A 19,289-nucleotide genomic window follows, 5' to 3' on the forward strand; every position below is an offset into this window, starting at 1 on the left:
TAAAACTACCAACTAATGTTTAACCACTGAACAACTACAAAACAGTAACCTATGCTGACCCTATATACATCTCCCAACTACCATACACCCAGTAAATATCTTGGGGCCTTACGACTTTGACGTTGCTGCACCGGCTTTGCACCGCGTGCGGTCGAATTCTCCCATTTCTGTATCGGAGCTTGTTTTACGGCCATAAGGTGCAGGGATTAACAGGGGTGCACCACAGGTGCTCCCTCAACTCCCAGCCAGAGGCTGCATGGGAAAGGGGGCCCTACTAGAGGCCCTCAAACACGCTATTTGACAAGGTTTCCATGTCGGAATGGCCGGTTTTGAAAGCGTGCCGGAAACCGTGCATCAGAATCCGGCTAGCGTAAACCACCATCCATATGGATTACGGGCTGGTTCCGACTGGCTGAAGGGCTCCTTGAGCCCGCCGGAAGCCAGCTGGAATGATTGGCTGGTTTCAATTCTGACCGGCTGTCTCGTAATCAGGCAGTCGGAATTGAAACTGCCGATGTTGGTCATAAAACCTCGGACCTAAGGTCGGCGGTTTGACGAACAACATCGTAATTGGCCCCTGAATTTTGTTCTTTGTTGAATTCAGATTTTTCAGACACCTATTTTTTTACCCTCAATATTTACGAGTATGGTAAATTTTTCATCAGTGCTGAAGGCTAAAAGCTTCTACATAGCGAATCATTTCAAATGGCGGGCTTTTGTACAGTTTGGTGTGCTATTTCTTGTCGTATTTCTAATAACATCTAAACAGTTTGCCATATGGTCAGGAACGTGCACAACCAACAATATTTTACTTTGACCACTACATCAATTCTGTGATAATCAATTGGCTATGGTCTCTGTTATTCTTTGTCCCTTTTAGATTTTGTAGTTATTTGTGTATAACATAGAAACCTGTCTGGCCCTTCGGATTCGACCTTTGACAGGGTTCCAAATATTAAGGGTTGTAATATAAGAGTATACAGTTTATTTTGACAATATCTGCAATCCTTGTGTTTTTATTGCACAGCAAGTATTGTGATGTATTCCTATAGGTTCTGAATCGATCCCCCTATTCCTGACCCTATTCTGGTTAAACAAACCAACAAGTTAACTAGCAGTCAGCCCATGAGGCAGAAAACCCCCATGATGCAGATACCGTTATCTGACGCAGTCACACTACGGCACAGGAACGTGTTATCTGATTAGGTCATAACGCTTGCGATCTAATTAGACAAGCGATATTCCTCCAGCCCCTGATAAGGCATACGGAGTTCTCATAACAAATCAAACCTATGACAACCTGGGCAAAACCCTGCGGCCATTGTTTTGATTTCACCGAGAACTTCAGCAAAAGAATGTGCTAACGAGCAAGTCGTATGACATCCTTATTGACGTATCTATGTCCATCCTTACGTCAATCTCGGCACCTTAAAGGTATAAATATTACCGATATTGCCCTATGCAAACACACGCGGTGGTGACGAGACGGAGCAGCCATACTTGCCGAAGCCCAGAGCAGAGCAGACCCCGCTGGCACAGCCCCGCCTTCCTGACGCGCTGAGAACGAGACGCGCTGATTTCTCCTGCCGAGAGATCCAGCACCGGCGCTTCCGGGTAGCCCTCGCAGGCAGCCTGGAATATCGAGACCAGAGAGAGAGATACCATCCCTCATTCATCCTTAATTCCAGGTACAGAACTGAATAACCCCTCGCAGAGAATTCTTTAGTTATTCACTTGGCAAAAACAAACTTAACTTAAACTGTAACTTTCTATTCCCGCCCACGTATTAGACTTAGGTCAGGTACACGGGGTAGGCGTATTTAGAAACACCAGTTGAGTACGTTTAGTCAAATGTATATGTGTATGTAATATATTTTATTCATTTTAAAACATCTTATGGCTTAGAAACCATATCAATGTTTTTACAGTATTATTTTATACTTCTGCTTTTAATGTATGCACTTTACTTAACTATAAGTATTGCAATAATATCGATCCATTTCTCTTGTATGAGAAAAGAGACTGATCAATAAATAACACCTTTTTATTGAACACGCCCGTCTCTTCCTTTTCTCTACATTCTGATGAGACTAAGAATGCACGTACTGACTGAGTAAAATAAATTGCCTTTTGTTCACACGACTCTCGAGATACACTCTTGATTAGGGGAGAGCAAAGTTGTCATGTTCTATGGTTGTCAGAAACTAAATCCCTTCTTGTCTAATCAGGGAAGTTAATTCCTACCTGAACATTCGAGAAAGTTTCTAGTGAACTCTGAGCTAGCTGGCAAACCCAAAACTTTAAGTCTAATATCGTCAGTAGTAGACCTAGTTAACGTCTGGTCTAGGCCTTTACTATTGAAGGTATTATTCCAATGCGCAGAGCCTATTGGGATAATAGGAACTACACTACATGGCGCCCAACGCGTTTGGAAAGGGCGATAAAACTAACGTAAGACATTTAAAGTAACTCAGTCGTGCTCTCTCACTCAGACCCCTTTCTCCCATAATACTCCAAAGACGTCTGGAGTGGGTAAAATGTCATATCCGCCAGACCTCGCAGGAGGGAACTCCTATGTATGGTTCTTGGTATAGTCAACGTTGAAGGATACACTGTTCCAAAATATTGTGCATCTAATCTTTGTTTCCATAAGAAACCTGATCTGCAAACAAACAAAATAACCTTCTGGACTGTATAATGTCAGACAGTGAAGGAGAAAGAGAGGCAGTTAGATTAGCAACTGAACTCGCAGCAGCTGATGCTACCATGCAAGACGCAGACCCGGATATAATACTCATCCCGGTCATCAAAAGGAAATCTATAACCATAAAACTTATAGAAAATGGACTGACACCTAGAGGTGGTACAGTCATATTCGTAATTGAGGCACACGAATATCGGCAGACAGAGGTATACTATTCATGGATAAATTTTCCAGCAGCAAATCCTGTAACAAAGTACTTCCACTATTACAAAATAGAGGAACCTCCTGAAACGTACACTCCTTTCGAGGAGGTGGAAGTACCACTCAAATTTCAAGAGCATTTGCTCTTATTTGATGGCGCCCTAAAACATAATAATCACATCACCAGGCTCGGTCCTTTAGGTAGACCAGGAGCAACGTGGCCGGTCCTAGCCGGATACACACCACATCCAGACATCGACGGGATGTCTGCAGCTAACCTATTAACACAGCTAAAACAATTAATAAAAATACATAGACAATTAGTCCAGTATGTGATGCGGACTTCAACAATTCAGCCAGCGATTAAACTCCCGCAGCTGACCCCTCACCAGGGGAACACAAATAAAATTACACCACAGAACATCCAGTCCTGCCTAGGTAAAGTACCGGCTAAACGGGAACAAATACCATTCTGGCTAGCGCAGAAAATCACCCAAATAGAGGCGGTGTTTCCAGACACCACCCCGCTAGAAAAGCACAGGATTCTGACTATCTGTCTTCCAATGGGAATCGCACCACACATTGAGGACTGTGACACTTGGGGTACAGTCTTTGCTTCCATCTACACAAAAACGCACGGTGTTCCATCCATTTCGGTAATACCAGATGTGCTAAAACAAATTCAAGATGAATATGGTCCAGAACCCGCTTTAACTCTTGGTATGAAATTACTAAAAGACTTCAAGCAGGTCTCGGCTATATTGTTAGCCAACATAAAGGGAGAAGCAGCAAACGTGGCGATCCGCCAGAGGTTAAAGGAGACAGATATAGCAGACCAACCAGCTGAAATTGCCAGAATCATAGAAAAATCCTATGAGGAACTAGGTAGAGATAGTTTAGGTGGAATACCAGTAAAACCACAACTGATTGAAAGTCCTGAAAAAATATTTTTTAATAATAATTCAACATCACAGAAAAAGAGCTGGGATGGAAACAAACAATCCAATCCCAAAGAAAAGAAATTCCAGTCCAGAGGAAGGTCTCCTAGGCGAAGAGAGAAATCTCCGAACCAAAGACACAGGTCACCCCAGAGTGACCCCTCTGGGAAAAGATATAACCTTAGAAATAGGGATAATATAAAAAAGCCTGATAGATATCAAGACATTGATACACGTCCCTCTCAATCTTTTCAGACTTCCTCGCAGAAATCGGAAAGAAGAGGATGATCAGAACAAAGAGAAGAGCACACCAAGTCCAAAGACAAGGAACCTGCTCAGCTAAAAAAGAAATTACAATTTCCAAAGAAGAAGGTAGCCAGCATTAAAATAGTTAACAATGCCGAGAATTCTGAGGACACAACTGAAAAACGGGGAATGGGCTCAGACAATGCTAGACAGCGCAGCAGAAGTGAGCATAGCTCGCAAAGTCCTTATGAATCATCTGGAGACAGTGGACACGAATGAATATCTTCAAGTGGAAACTGCAGACACCAGAGTTAGCAAACCTCACAAAATATACGAAATAACATTACGTATAGAGGGAGATAAGACTAGGAAAATAAGGGGACTATTTTGGGATAATCTCTCCAAGGGCTATGATATCCTTCTAGCTGAAAAAGACTGGCCACCAGAGTTTGTCAGGGATTGCCCTCATGGCGAAGAAGTAATTATGCCTGCCTTCTCAAATCATATCCCAATTCATAAAAAATACACACTTGCTAGAAAGTGGGCAGTGGCTCTAGCCCCTGCTTTATATAAAAATCACGTGGGATGGGATGAGGACTCTCCTCCTCACAAAATCCAGTTAAAGTCACAACCTACTGCACAAAGGCAGTTCCCAATTAAGCAAGAAGCTAAAAAACAGGTAAAAGAAATACTAGATCAGCTAGAATACCAGGGGGTGATTGAAACTTGCACCTCACAAATGAACAACCCTTTGTTTCCGGTCTCCAAACCAGACAATTCATATCGTCTAGTTTTGGATTACCGACACATTAACACATGTTGCAAAACTTTTGCAGTACAAAATTCGCATAGTGCTGCACTAATGAATAACATAGTGCGCAAAAAATACAAAACAACATTAGACATCTCTAATGGATTCTTTTGTCAAAACATAGCACCAGAGAGCAGATATTTGTCTGCGTTCTCAATAAATGGCACTCAAAAACAATTCTGTCGGTTAGCCCAGGGGTACAAGAACAGCCCGGGAGTATTCTCAGCGAGAGTAACAGAATTACTACAAATATATGATGATGAAGCATTATCTTATGTCGATGACATTTACTTAACAGATGATGACTTGGAGACTCACTTGAAGAGAGTGAACACCATAATACTTGGGTTCGCAGCAGAGGGTTACAAATTCAACTTTAAAAAATCCAGAATTGCCCATCTGACAGTCCTGTTCTTAGGATATGAATTATCAAGTGAAGGCAAAAGCCTGGCTGACAATTTCCTAGAGAAATGTGCCGTAATCCAAGCACCTAGAACACTAAAAAACCTACAGTCGATTCTAGGCTTCCTAAATTTCGGAAGAACATACATTGCAAATTATGCAGAAAGGGTCAAACCCCTTTATGATCTGATAAAACCAGATTTTAAAAGATCCAATTGGACTCAAATACACACAGAAATTTTGAGATCCTTACAAACAGACATGCTAATTAAAACAAAATTAGAAACACGTGATAACACACGCAATCTTGTGATTCGAGTCATCCCAGGGAGATGCGGATTCACATACCTGACCTCTAATGAGGGAGAAAAGGTACCAATTGCATTCAAATCACACTTGTACACTAAGGCTGAAATGAAATTTAGCCCTACGGAAAAAATTCTAACTGCAACACAGACAGCTATAGCAAAAGAACGAGCCCTGGCACAAGGTAAACGAATAATAATCGTGACACCGATACCAGCCCTAGAGGCGGTAACAAAGGCAAGCATTCCAAATGCTAAAGCGCTCCATCCGAGATGGATACAATGGGCTAATTCTGTTGCTGCAACGGACGTGGCATACGAATTTGATCCTAACTTAAAAACACAAGAATTTCTCCAATATGAATTTGAGTGTCCTCCGCCGACCGAAATTCTGCCTCTAGATCATTACGGCTGTATAATATATACAGACGGATCAGCACAACCCGCAGTCGGGGGTAAAACAAGCTTATAGTGCTGCGTGCGCGATTGTTAAAGGTCGCTTGCACGAAGGGAAATTTAAACCAACCCTCACTAAAACGCAATCTCTAGGAGATTGCACAGCTCAGCGAGCTGAACTACTGGCATTTAAGATGGCGCTTGAAAATACCGATCGAGAATTCCCCACGCTGATAGTGTGCGATTCGTATTATTGCGTTCAGTCTTATAATGAATACTTGCAGATCTGGCTTCAAAATGGTTTTAAGGATGCAAAAGGAGGCACAATCAAGCATAAAATGCTCTGGGAACAAGTAGTTCTTTTGCAAAAAGAACTACCAAAGACTCACGTGATACACACACTGAGTCATCAACGTGATGGCGTTCACGTTGCAGGGAATTCATTGGCTGATGAGGCCGCGAAGGCAGCTGTGCAAACGGCTTCCGTAGCTGCCATCACCCGGTCAAAAACAAAAATAGACAGCGAAATATTACAAGCTGTCAGCGCTTCAGAAAAGGATTCGATAGAAACACTCCCGAAAGGCTTTCCAGTAAAATACTCATACATAACTGATGCAAACAATGTTCCTTTTGCTCGAATCCCTGGAGTGGGGGATAGGGCAATTCCAAACATGGAACATAGGTTAGGACTAATAATAGCGGCACACGAAGGGCTTGCTTCCATCCATGCTGGCGTCTCAGCCACAGTATCATTATTAAAACAGAGATACTGGTGGCCACAAATGAGAAGACAAACAAGGAACTATGTTCTAGAATGTGAAATATGTCAAAAAATAAAAGTATCAACGGTGAGACGTCCAGCTCAGACGCCCCTTCTAATCTCGGATAAACCATTAGCCTGTGTTTATCTAGATCACTGCGGTCCCTTACAAAGGGACGGTAACTATAAATATATCTTGGTCGCAGTGGATTCATGCACGAGATTCATATGGATGTGGCCCCAGCGAACGGCTGACGCCAGAACTGTTATAAACGCAATTGGCATGCTGCATTCAGACCACGGTCCTGCTTTTAGCTCTAGAGCTTATAAGGAGGCCATGGTCAGCATGGGCGTGGCATTGCGGTACTCTTGTCCATTTCACCCTGAGGGGAACGGAATTGTTGAAAGAAAAAACCGTGACATAAAGCAATCTATAACGGCAAAGGTATTAGGTTCGGGAGCTGGGTGGGTCAAACATCTAATAAGTGTCCAACGTAGTCTAAATAACTTGCCAAGAAATTCTGTGAAGGGATTCAGTGCGTACGAATTATTATTTGGAACTAGGATGTTGATCTCTGACATTGATAGTCAGACTTCAGTGGTGAAAGAAAAAAGCTTTGATATCAAAGACCGTTTGGCTATTTTGCAGGACTTAAACAAAACGAGAAAAGACCTGAGCAACATAAAGTTGAAACAACAGCCAACAGCCACTGAAGAACCACCACCTGTCCCAGCAAGACCTGTCTGGATTCCAAAAGTCGGGGATCTAGTCAGGGAAAAGATTGCGGTAAAGAAGGAATTTGGGCCTTCTTACAGAAAAGCAGTTCCTGTCTTGTCTATCAACGGGACAAGATCTGTTATACTACCGCCACTTGCTGGTAAAAAGGAGAACCGAGTTGTATCCATCGACCTGGTAAAACCACAATCATGTGGCCGATAACAAACAGTAGGCCAAGTGGACTCCCAATAAGTAGCCGAACACCAAGGTTTGCTACCAATACAGAGGTCCTAACGAAGAGGCTCATCACATTCGAAACGCCTACAGAAGAACAACAAGGACTATGGAACAATGCAATAGAACTCAGACCTCTGAAAACCCAAATAATAACATTTAGCAGAGACACACCAATCTATAATGAAGTACCAAGCGAAAATGCAAGAAACAGTAATCCTGAAGCAATTGGAACAATTGACAGAACTGCATCCGGCTACTTCATAAACTTCGATGATTCCTCTGAAGGCTTCAGTGAATCAAAGACACAGCCATCATCAAAAACCTTTCAAGATAAAGCTAAAGAACTTTTGAAACAACTGAAAGAAACATATCTGATTTCTCCATGGATCGAATTTTGGGTGGGTTTTGGTGCATTTATCCTCATACTTTGGCTCATCATGGTACTTACTTTGGGACGCTTCGTTGAGGGAAAATATGCTAAAATGGACACAGCAAGTCAGAAAATCAACTTGATCCTCAAACCACACACATCGTCACACGTCGAGAAAAGAGAACTTTCTTCAGTCAACTTCACAGCCAATCCGATACCGGGTGGGGTAGCCTGGGACAACACTGACTATGAAATTTATGGTCCGGTCGAAATCCTGAAATATCCACACCAAATTAAGATCTCATTGAGTGACTTTGCAAAACCAAGCTCATTTGCTGATGATTGGGACTTCGAAAGCATTAATAATATGATGTCTGACTTAGTAATGTCTGCTAAATTTACCAAACATGATTATTTGCAGGGTTCTACAAATTATGATAGTATGTACTGTTATAACCACTATGGTAACCATTTTTTACATAGATCTGCACAACCTAGAAATGTTTTAAATTATAATCAATGGGAACATTGTGCAACCCCTCCAAAAGGAAGCTCAAGAACCTTCTATGACAAATATTCATACTTTTCAGGTTTTAACACAAGTAATGCTGAAGCATTTTATTTCAAATTGTCAAACAAGACAGGAACTAAGACCATGATAACAAACACAAAATTGATGTATTCGGACTCATTTTTTGAACAAATGAATACTTTTGGTTTTGATTATTGGGAAACAAAATGTTGAATTGAAAAGTGTTTGGGGCACAAAAGAATGGCAAGTACAGGGTATAGAATCTTTGTTTAGAGCCTGCATGATCCCAGAACAAATGATATTTTTAAACGACACTGTTCAACAAACTACCTGTCTTGGCCTAGCCAAAATAAAAGACTTAAATAAACCGTCTATTCCAAAACCAACAATGTACAGCAATACCTCTACAGATGAGGAGATAGACGTAAATTATGTATTAAACCAAAACAGAACACATCCTGATTGGAAACAGTGGTTGATCTGGCCCACAGATACTAATAACTGTCAAGACAGACTCCTGAACAAAACACAGGGGTTCAAAATGACCAGGCCAGACCCTAGATATCCTCAAAGACATTACCCAGGGATAATAACCACCTACAGTGTGGGCAAATTATGCCTTCAATGGCTACAAACTTCCACACTGACAGAAATTAAGCAACACCTAACTTTACTTACTGATGGTGCTGACTTGCGTGATTTCATTATGGGACCGCGCAAACAGCGTCAAAAACGTTTCATAGCAGCCTCTGTATATGCAGCATACAATGAGGCCTGGAAGGTTACTCAAATTGAAACAGCAGAGAGAATACGGGAAATTGACCGTATTAATTTGGAAAAATCACTTTCTGTAGTGGACAATGGGTTAATGACTCTGTCCTCCAGAATTTTTTCTTTGGACAGCATTGTGTCTTCAGCAATCGACATCTTATCGCAAGACTTACTGTTATTACAACACGGTCAGTCTCAATTGCGTTCTATTGTACAGCTTGGCTGGACGTTACAAAATCTGCGTTCAGGCTATGTGCCTTGGCGTTTAATCAACACAACGTCACTATTCCAAATCTTTAACCTTACTGATAGACAAATCAGTATGGCACAAAAGGGTGCTGATTATACAATCTTGAGCATTGAAAAACTCGAAAGATTACCAGTGACAATGTCAGAACGACCTGTCAGTGAATGGATAATACATGGGATAATAAATATTCCAATCTCAACCTTCAGGTTTCAATACTGCCAAAAATATATACAGGCTGGCATGTACGAGAAATTGGGAAAGGGGTACATTAAAACAACATGGAACCTGCCCTATTCACATGCATGTGTCAGTAATAAAGGACAGAAAGTGTTTCTTAGTGGCAATAATTGTGCGATGTCACTAAGCGGCACGCTTCTGTGTAACGGAATTAGTTTGCATGGAGCCTGTGAAGGGAATTCATACAACCTTTCATGTCACCAGCAAGGCGCACCTGCAACAGAGATAGAACCATTCTTTCAAAGACTCTACAATGGGAGTTACATTCTAATTGTAGATCGCAGATGTTGTAGTCTTATGCCCGGAACTCCTTATCTCATAACTACGACTGCGAAGGTCAAGTGCTGTGGACGCTCATTGTTCCCCAGCTCCTTTCCAGACAGGGAGGCAAGGGCATGGCCCAACTTGAAAATTACTTCTATTCGAATAGATACTTTAAGCAGAATGAAAACAGTGCTTCTTCAGACGCCTACAAGGCTCACGTCATCAAAAGAAACGTATGATCTACAAGTCGCAAGGACGACTGCAGAGATACATTCATTGTTATCGACTAATTCCCCCATACATTTCGCAGAAATCCTGAATGAAATCTTAAATATTTCTGATACCAATGGGGTCTCAAAGGTATTTAAGACAGTATTTTCGATGGCATTAACACCATTCAAAGCCATACTGGGTATTTTTCCAGATTTCGTCCATTCGATTTTTGGCGGACTTCCCCTGATCTTGGGACTAATTGCAGGAATACTATTCTTGGTCCTTATTTTTCGTTATGGCAACCCATGTCACAGACCAAACTCTTGCGACAAGGGAAGAAACAATCCTAGCCATTGGATACCGGGACCGGATATCAAAAATCCTGGGACTCTCCCGGCTTAGAGACCTGAACATGACTTGGTTTCTATCATTTCGACCAATGTGGCAAAGATGTGTTTTACCTGTATTAAGGTGTCTGCTATGCGGAGAAGAATGCGTGTTAGACACCTGTCTGACACTACAATCGGATGCGCCAATGGATGCAGAAACATTGTTGAGCCCGATCAAGGTTCACGCTTTGTGCTGCCCTCAAAGGCTACCAATCCTGATGACGGCATTCGTGGAAGCTTCACCACTACGATTAAGGGGTAGTGAAGTTCAAGATGAAAGCAGCATCGAACAGGTACGACCTTCTGTCAGCAATGCGAATCAGAACGTCAATGGAAACAATCATGCGCACAAATGCATGGTTACACCTTTTTCCGAGTTAGTGGAACTTTCCCAGGAAGCTGTTGACAGCTTTTTCGAAAGCCTAAATGATATGATGTTCTCACCAGAGCAGAAATAGAGACTTTTGAGCAAGCTCGCACACGGCGTTCCCTGAATTCGGCCTTCAACTTTAAAAATAAAGTCACATGAACAATTTTTCCTCCAGTTCACGGACAGCAATTTTTCAGCAGCCCCAAAATATTTTTGCATATTTTTCGGGACACTATCTTCTGCTTAAAGTAAGAACTATTCTTAGAGAACTAAGGTTTCTAAATTTTAGATAGCTTATAGACATTAGCTGCCCGCTGGTATGTTCATAAATATTTTATTGTGTGATGGAATGGTCTCGAACTTTTTTTCTGTATTAAGAGCCGTTTCATGTGTAAATTATCATATACCAAATAGCAATAATGTATACAAATGCGTGATTACTTTGGCATTATTCTACAGCTTGAGTGCATACAATACATATGATTGCAATTCTTCCGTATATTTGGAAAATTTCAAAATGCATTTATGTATTTTGGGGTGGTAAGGTATACACTATACTCTATAGTATGTTTTACTATGCATAGATTAGTAAATATGTCCATAGTTAGCGTGGAGTGGGTGTGATGTATTCCTATAGGTTCTGAATCGATCCCCCTATTCCTGACCCAAACCAACAAGTTAACTAGCAGTCAGCCCATGAGGCAGAAAACCCCCATGATGCAGATACCGTTATCTGACGCAGTCACACTACGGCACAGGAACGTGTTATCTGATTAGGTCATAACGCTTGCGATCTAATTAGACAAGCGATATTCCTCCAGCCCCTGATAAGGCATACGGAGTTCTCATAACAAATCAAACCTATGACAACCTGGGCAAAACCCTGCGGCCATTGTTTTGATTTCACCGAGAACTTCAGCAAAAGAATGTGCTAACGAGCAAGTCGTATGACATCCTTATTGACGTATCTATGTCCATCCTTACGTCAATCTCGGCACCTTAAAGGTATAAATATTACCGATATTGCCCTATGCAAACACACGCGGTGGTGACGAGACGGAGCAGCCATACTTGCCGAAGCCCAGAGCAGAGCAGACCCCGCTGGCACAGCCCCGCCTTCCTGACGCGCTGAGAACGAGACGCGCTGATTTCTCCTGCCGAGAGATCCAGCACCGGCGCTTCCGGGTAGCCCTCGCAGGCAGCCTGGAATATCGAGACCAGAGAGAGAGATACCATCCCTCATTCATCCTTAATTCCAGGTACAGAACTGAATAACCCCTCACAGAGAATTCTTTAGTTATTCACTTGGCAAAAACAAACTTAACTTAAACTGTAACTTTCTATTCCCGCCCACGTATTAGACTTAGGTCAGGTACACGGGGTAGGCGTATTTAGAAACACCAGTTGAGTACGTTTAGTCAAATGTATATGTGTATGTAATATATTTTATTCATTTTAAAACATCTTATGGCTTAGAAACCATATCAATGTTTTTACAGTATTATTTTATACTTCTGCTTTTAATGTATGCACTTTACTTAACTATAAGTATTGCAATAATATCGATCCATTTCTCTTGTATGAGAAAAGAGACTGATCAATAAATAACACCTTTTTATTGAACACGCCCGTCTCTTCCTTTTCTCTACATTCTGATGAGACTAAGAATGCACGTACTGACTGAGTAAAATAAATTGCCTTTTGTTCACACGACTCTCGAGATACACTCTTGATTAGGGGAGAGCAAAGTTGTCATGTTCTATGGTTGTCAGAAACTAAATCCCTTCTTGTCTAATCAGGGAAGTTAATTCCTACCTGAACATTCGAGAAAGTTTCTAGTGAACTCTGAGCTAGCTGGCAAACCCAAAACTTTAAGTCTAATATCGTCAGTAGTAGACCTAGTTAACGTCTGGTCTAGGCCTTTACTATTGAAGGTATTATTCCAATGCGCAGAGCCTATTGGGATAATAGGAACTACACTACAGTATGATTCTATATTTATAGATGCAGGGATTACATTGTCTTATTTTTAGATTAGTGTCCTATCAATGTATCGTGAAGCATCAATACTCAATTATAAATCTGGATGAGTTCCTACTAAATGTAATAGCCTGGCAACATAATTTTAGTTTTGCATAAATTAATTGTTATTTGATTCAAGTAAGGTAAGATTGAATGCATATAATTGTATGTATAATATTCAAGTTTGGTTAAAAGTAAAATAAAGAGCATTTTTGTAAACTGCAGCTGCACACAATGGTGTAATAGCCACTGTGAATATTGTGTAAAGAGACTCAGAACCAACTAATGGGTAATAGTGTAATTTCTACTTTATTCAAGTAAGACATTTTTTAATTTCCATATATCCCTCTTGGGTTTGCAGGTGATCCTCGGCGCTTGGCTGAACATGCTTGGCAGTGTCATCCGTTTCATGGGTTTTTTGAGTGAAGATTATAAGAGTGTACAATACGGTATCCTCCTAACCGGCCAGTGCCTGTGTGCTGTGGCTCAGCCACTTGTCCTATTCTCGCCAACTAAGTTGGCTGCCATCTGGTTTCCGGAACATCAGCGAGCGACCGCAAACATGATAGCTTCTATGTGTAAGTATCTGTCATCAAACAGTTGAGAAAAATTTTCCAGCATTTGACAGCCACTTGGGATTCAAAATGTACTGTTCACTTGATAGAGATTGTTTTCTTTTGTGTGGGAGATATGCATAGCTTTTATACTACACAGTTGCCCACAGAGGTTACATAAGTTGATTTTATGCCAGACTGCTTTCTCAGATAAGCATTATACAGTCCAAGTAGAGTCCATAATCCTAAGCAGTCTGACTTCAAGTTTGACTAAGGTTCAACAAACATGTGTCCAAAAGGTTTTTGAATTTGCATGATGTATCAAGGCAGTATCTCCATAGTCTAGTTATAGGTAAAGGGGAAATAAATTGAACATTCACATGTTTTTTTTTCTGTTGGATGAGTATTCAATCTGCGTAGTTATTCTTTTTTTATGTAGTCTGTATATTTTGTTTGTATGAATGGATGTTACATAGTCATGAATAATATGGCACTCTACCAGCAGCTTTGGATTCTTTGCACAACATCAGGGTGACTTAACCTGTTGCAGGAATAAAGATTATCCATCTGGAGTATTTGTCACCAGCCATACAACTTTCAGTTTATACGTGGCGTATTACATCTCACCAGTAGCATCTCGTGAACCTCCAAAGTGATGGGACATAAATGACGTCCCTGAATTGGACTGAACTTTTACTTCACATGCAAGCAGGCCAGCACTGTATAGGTGAAATATGTAAGTGTTCTAGGAAAGCTCTTCTAGAGGTGTAGAGAAGGTCTGATGCACACAGGATTTGTCAGCACAGAGCTGTACTCCTTTCATGGTGCGTATTCTTTGGCAGCTCTTTGAGTGTGGTCAAGACCCTTGGCAAAAAGTGTTTTTAAAATTTTAAAGACTATGTGGAGTTTGGCCTGAAGGAAGCGGATGGTACCGCCGGCCCTCCTTAGGCCCTGATTACAAGTTTGGGAGTACGCACCACCAAACCCATGGTTAGGCCGCCCGCAAGACTATGAGTGTAATTAATGGCTGGTAGGCGTTTTTATTAACGTTTCCACACAGTGCCCTGAAAATGGGCACCGCAATGGGAACACCAAAAACAGTTCCTGCATGGATGAACTGAAAAGCTGATGCCATGCAGGAACTGGGGAGCATACATACAGGGAGGCACAGCTTGCACCCTATGGTGCAGAGGCAAAAGGGGGCCCTGTAGAGCCCCCTTTGTTTCCTCTCCACCAGGATTTTCATGGAGGAAGAACCGCCATGAAAACCATGGCAGAGAGGAAACTGGATATATTCTTGGAGGGACAGCGGTAGTCCCTCCAAGCATTTTGATGCCTCCAGACCACCGCAACACCGCCAGGGAATGGCAGTTCTCTGGTGGCTGCAGCGGGCAATGTCGGTCCAACTGCCATGAAAACCATGGCAGATAGGAAACTGGTAATTTGCTTGGTGGGACAGTGGCAGTCCCTCCAAGCATTTTGATGCCTCCTGACCAACGCAACACCGCCAAGGGATGGCAGTTGTCTGGTGGCTGCAGCGGGCAATGTCGGTCCAATCGCCCTAATCGTAATAGCGATACCGCTGCACCCCCATAAGTCGGACCGCCAGACTCATAATCATGCCCTTAGGGTCTAGAAATATCTATATCCTGAAATAAGCAGAGATAAAAACAATTTTTATATCCAATATTCTTTTTAAAATACTTTGTATAAAAGGGCTGCAAAAGGAACACACTATTTGTTTAGTTAAAACAATGTTTCATTCACTCACTGTGAAAATAAATGTGATTTTCTAATTATTTTTTAGAAGCTTTTATACCAAACTAGCAGCCCGTACCGACGTTGTCCGGGTATGAAATAGAATGTGTGTAATGTGTGTATTCAGATACGGTCATTCGCGTGTTCCCCCGCTTGAGGCCCATGTTAGCAGGCGCATGTAATTAGTGTAGTGATCCGCCGCCTGAGCCCGGCTACAGCCCTAGCTGATGTTAGCAGGCGCGTGTAATTTGGTTTAATGTGATAGTTCAGTAACAGTGCGCATGAGAGGCTGCAGTAATTGTCCCCGCAGACACGCTCAGTCGCATGTGCCCCCGCTTGAGGGCCAGCGGTGACCGTCTAACAATTAGAATTGTGTGAGTCTTGAATGATTGTTTCCCGCTGTTCTTATTTTTTTATGACCCACACCGACGCTCTTCGGCCCGAGTGCTTTTTAGAGGCGCCCAGGCCAAGCCACACACTGCGTTCGGTCCTTTCAGACGCACCCAGGCCAAGGCACACACTGCATTCGGCACCCCCAGTATGTGTGAGACAACGGGCAGTCCCCCAAGGTAATCTTGCGAATGTTTACTTACCACGCTTCGAGGTGAACACCTTTGTGATGCCAGAATTTGCAGCTCTCTCTCGCCGGTTCGTAAATCCCCGCGGCAGAACCACGCCGCATTTAAATCCACAACCAATTCCCCCAGCTGGGAGAAAATCGGGACGAACTCGCGTTTGTCTTCACTTATGTGCTTTTTTATTTAATCCTCACAGCATGGAGTTTCTCAAGCAGGCAGGCACAAATCTACGCGTTTCGGGATAGCATATTCCTTGTTCACGATCAATTTGGCTCCAGGCTCTCAGTCTCAATATAGTGAGTCACATTATTACACCATTTCCTGTTTGATGTTGTTATGGCCCTCGGCCTTCTGGATGATGTAGTTTTTTGCAATTTTTTTTATAATTTTTTTTATCCGTCTGCATATCCTATGTCCTTCTGCTGCAACTGCCCTTTCCATTGCTGTATTGGGTGTTGTGATTGGTGCTGTGGTTACTGAGATTACCCGCCTCAAAGGTTTGGGCTTTCTCTTTATACTATTAGTATGGATTCCTTAACCTAGCAGGATGGGCACCCATTCAGCACTTTCTGTAAATCCGTGATCTTTAAGCAATCACATTTAAAAGTCGTGCTGTAAATTGCAAAATTCGACAAAAGTTAAAAAAAAAAGTTTAATGGAGAAAGGAATTGAAATGAAATGAAATGAAAAATTGCATTTGTATAGCGCATAACTGCCCTAGGGCCTCGCAGCGCTTGAAGATAAAATGGTTTAGCGCAGGCTCGGGGCAGATCAGCAGGATTTAGCAAACAAATGCGTTTTCAAGGCCTTTCTGAACGAGAGGAGGTTGCTATTTCCTCGGATGGCAAAGGGGAGGGCATTCCAAAGTCTGGTCGCCGAGTGGGAAAAAGAGCGCCACCCCAACGGGCTTTGTTGATTTTAGAGGAGGTGGCCAGCTGCAAGGTACCAGACCGAAGGGGGCGTGCTGGGACATAAGGCGTGACCAGAGGGTGCAGAATCGCTGGGCCTACACGGTGAAAGGATTTGTGCATAATGCACAGAGCTTTAAACTGCACTCTGGCAGCCATTGGGAGCCAGTGGAGGTCTTTCAGAGCTTTCCTCGCCGACTGCCGACGGGAGAGATTGAACAGTAGGCGGGCCGCACTGTTTTGTGTGACCTGAAGCCTCTGCAATACCGAAGCCGGTGCTCCTAGGTAGAGAGCATTCCCATAATCCAGGCGAGAGAGAATCAGGGCCTGGACCATGATCCTCCTCGCCTGGAAAGGGAGCAAAGGGAGCACCCGCCGGAGCATCCTCATTAGTCCAAAGCAAGTGGCGGCAGTCTTAGTAGCCTGGACCGAGAAATCAAGGGCGGTGTCAAGCCAGATCCCAAGGCTCTTTATCTGGGACTTGGGGGCAGGAGGAGCGCCAAGACATGGTGGCCAGACGGGTGCAAGAGCAGACGGGGAGGGATTTCCGAGGAGAATGATGTCTGTCTTCTCCCCGTTAAGCTTCAAACAGGAGGCTTGCATCCATCTGGCAACAGCCTCTAGACAGGGGCCTAAGGTGTCGGATGATCCATCTGCGTGGTCTAACGAGACCACCAGCTGCGTGTCATCCGCGTAGGTGACTATACGCACACCAAAGGGATGGACTATCCTGTCCAGAGGTTCCATGTAGGCGTTAAAGAGGGTCGGGCTCAGGGAGGAGCCCTGAGGGACCCCACACCTGAGAGGGTGTTTGGGAGAGACTATCTCACCCTCGAAGACCTGGAAAAAGCGCTCACTCAGAAAGGAGGTAAGCCAGTCTAGAGCCGCGCCCGACACGCCCATGCCCGCCAGTCGGTGTAATAGCGTGGCATGGTTCACCGTGTCGAATGCGGCGCTAAGGTCTAACAGGATAATGGCCACCTTTCCTCCCCGATCCAAAGTCGTTCTTGCTTCCTCTGTAACCGCTAACATAGCGGTTTCTGTGCCATGTTGAGGGCGAAAACCTGTCTGGGAGGCACGCAACAGACAGTTGGACTCCAAATAGAATTCATTGGATGTCTGATTTACCTTTTCAGGCTATTCTTTCTTCATGGGGTTGAGCCTTCAAGCGAAGAAAGGTGGTGGAAGCATCAGTGGGCTTTACCTATGTTGAAGGGTTAAACATGATATGACAATTGTTGTGGCAAATACACTTTCTCTTCCCTACATACATGCTTTTACAGGTAAACTGTGCAGAGGATGAAAAGTTCAGAACCCCAACTTTCTAACATGCAAACCGTACTCCTGAAAGTCCCTAACTAATCTGATGGCCTTAATATTGACAGGCCATCATCTTTTTTACTGGTTGTTGAATATCAGAAATGGTGGTAAGGATGTGATGGCTACTCCCTAAAGGGCCAGCCATCACTACCCCTACCACATAATTAACCCCAGTCATTTCCCATTTGGAGTTCTGGTGATCCCCCATTTAGATGATTATTATCTTCAATATTTGGGGGTCCCTAACTCTCTTATGAATAAACGTCAAGTGCTAAATGTCATGGACACATCAAACAGCACTATAATTTTTAAGCTCAACGTGGCCATTAAAAGCTCAAAGTCTATATAAGCAGATGTGATTGGTTGCACATTCTTGCCTATGAAAAGATCCTGGGCCTGGCTGGAACTGACCAAGAAGTCCATAGTTATCCAAATGATTTTGAAGCTTGCTAAATTTAGCCTTTCCAAAATGTGTGGGTTGAATACATTTGATATCCAGTGACTTTTTAAATTTTGTTTCTGTTTTTATCTCACATTTTCATAGAAAGTATACAAGACGTGCACATATGTGCAAGAGTATAACTGGCCTTTTTTTACTCTTTCCATGCATTGCTTGACCTGTCACAGTTTTCACAAACTTTTTAGAACCACAACCCACTTTTTAGAACGGCAAACCTTTGTGGCCCACTGGGGTTTATATGTTCATCAACAAGTAAAGTGTCTAGATTTGTTTTAATTCTATTAATCTCTTTGCTTCCATCACACTTCAGAATTACAAAACATTTGATTATTTTTTACTTTCCTAACTGCTGCATGTGTACAGCTCATTTACAGGAATATACATTTTGTTGAATGTTACGAAAATTATATCCTACAGCCTTTCTGTTCATACTTTCTGTCCCCTAGCAACATTGTCACATAATTCATTTTGCTTCTCTTTAACTGACTGCAAAGTGAGAGGAGTTTGTAAGCAATAATTCCGCATTAAAAAACATAAATAGCAATTTGTCAGAAGACATAGCCTGATGTTGACCT

At 42.6% G+C, this 19,289-nt stretch overlaps 1 protein-coding gene across 3 annotated transcripts in view; it reads left to right on the forward strand.

Annotated features, from left to right (window-relative positions):
• SLC49A3 (solute carrier family 49 member 3) overlaps nucleotides 1-19,289 on the forward strand; it is a 484,926-nt gene that overhangs the window by 379,645 nt on the left and 85,992 nt on the right. For all 3 annotated transcript variants that reach the window (XM_078676555.1, XM_078676556.1, XM_078676554.1), the window contains exon 3: nucleotides 13,498-13,714. In XM_078676555.1, coding sequence (XP_078532681.1) covers nucleotides 13,498-13,714 — 217 coding nt within the window. The remainder of the gene's footprint in view (nucleotides 1-13,497; nucleotides 13,715-19,289) is intronic.

Source organism: Lissotriton helveticus, chromosome 2_1 (assembly GCF_964261635.1).
Source record: "Lissotriton helveticus chromosome 2_1, aLisHel1.1, whole genome shotgun sequence".
Taxonomy (NCBI): Eukaryota; Metazoa; Chordata; class Amphibia; order Caudata; family Salamandridae; genus Lissotriton; species Lissotriton helveticus.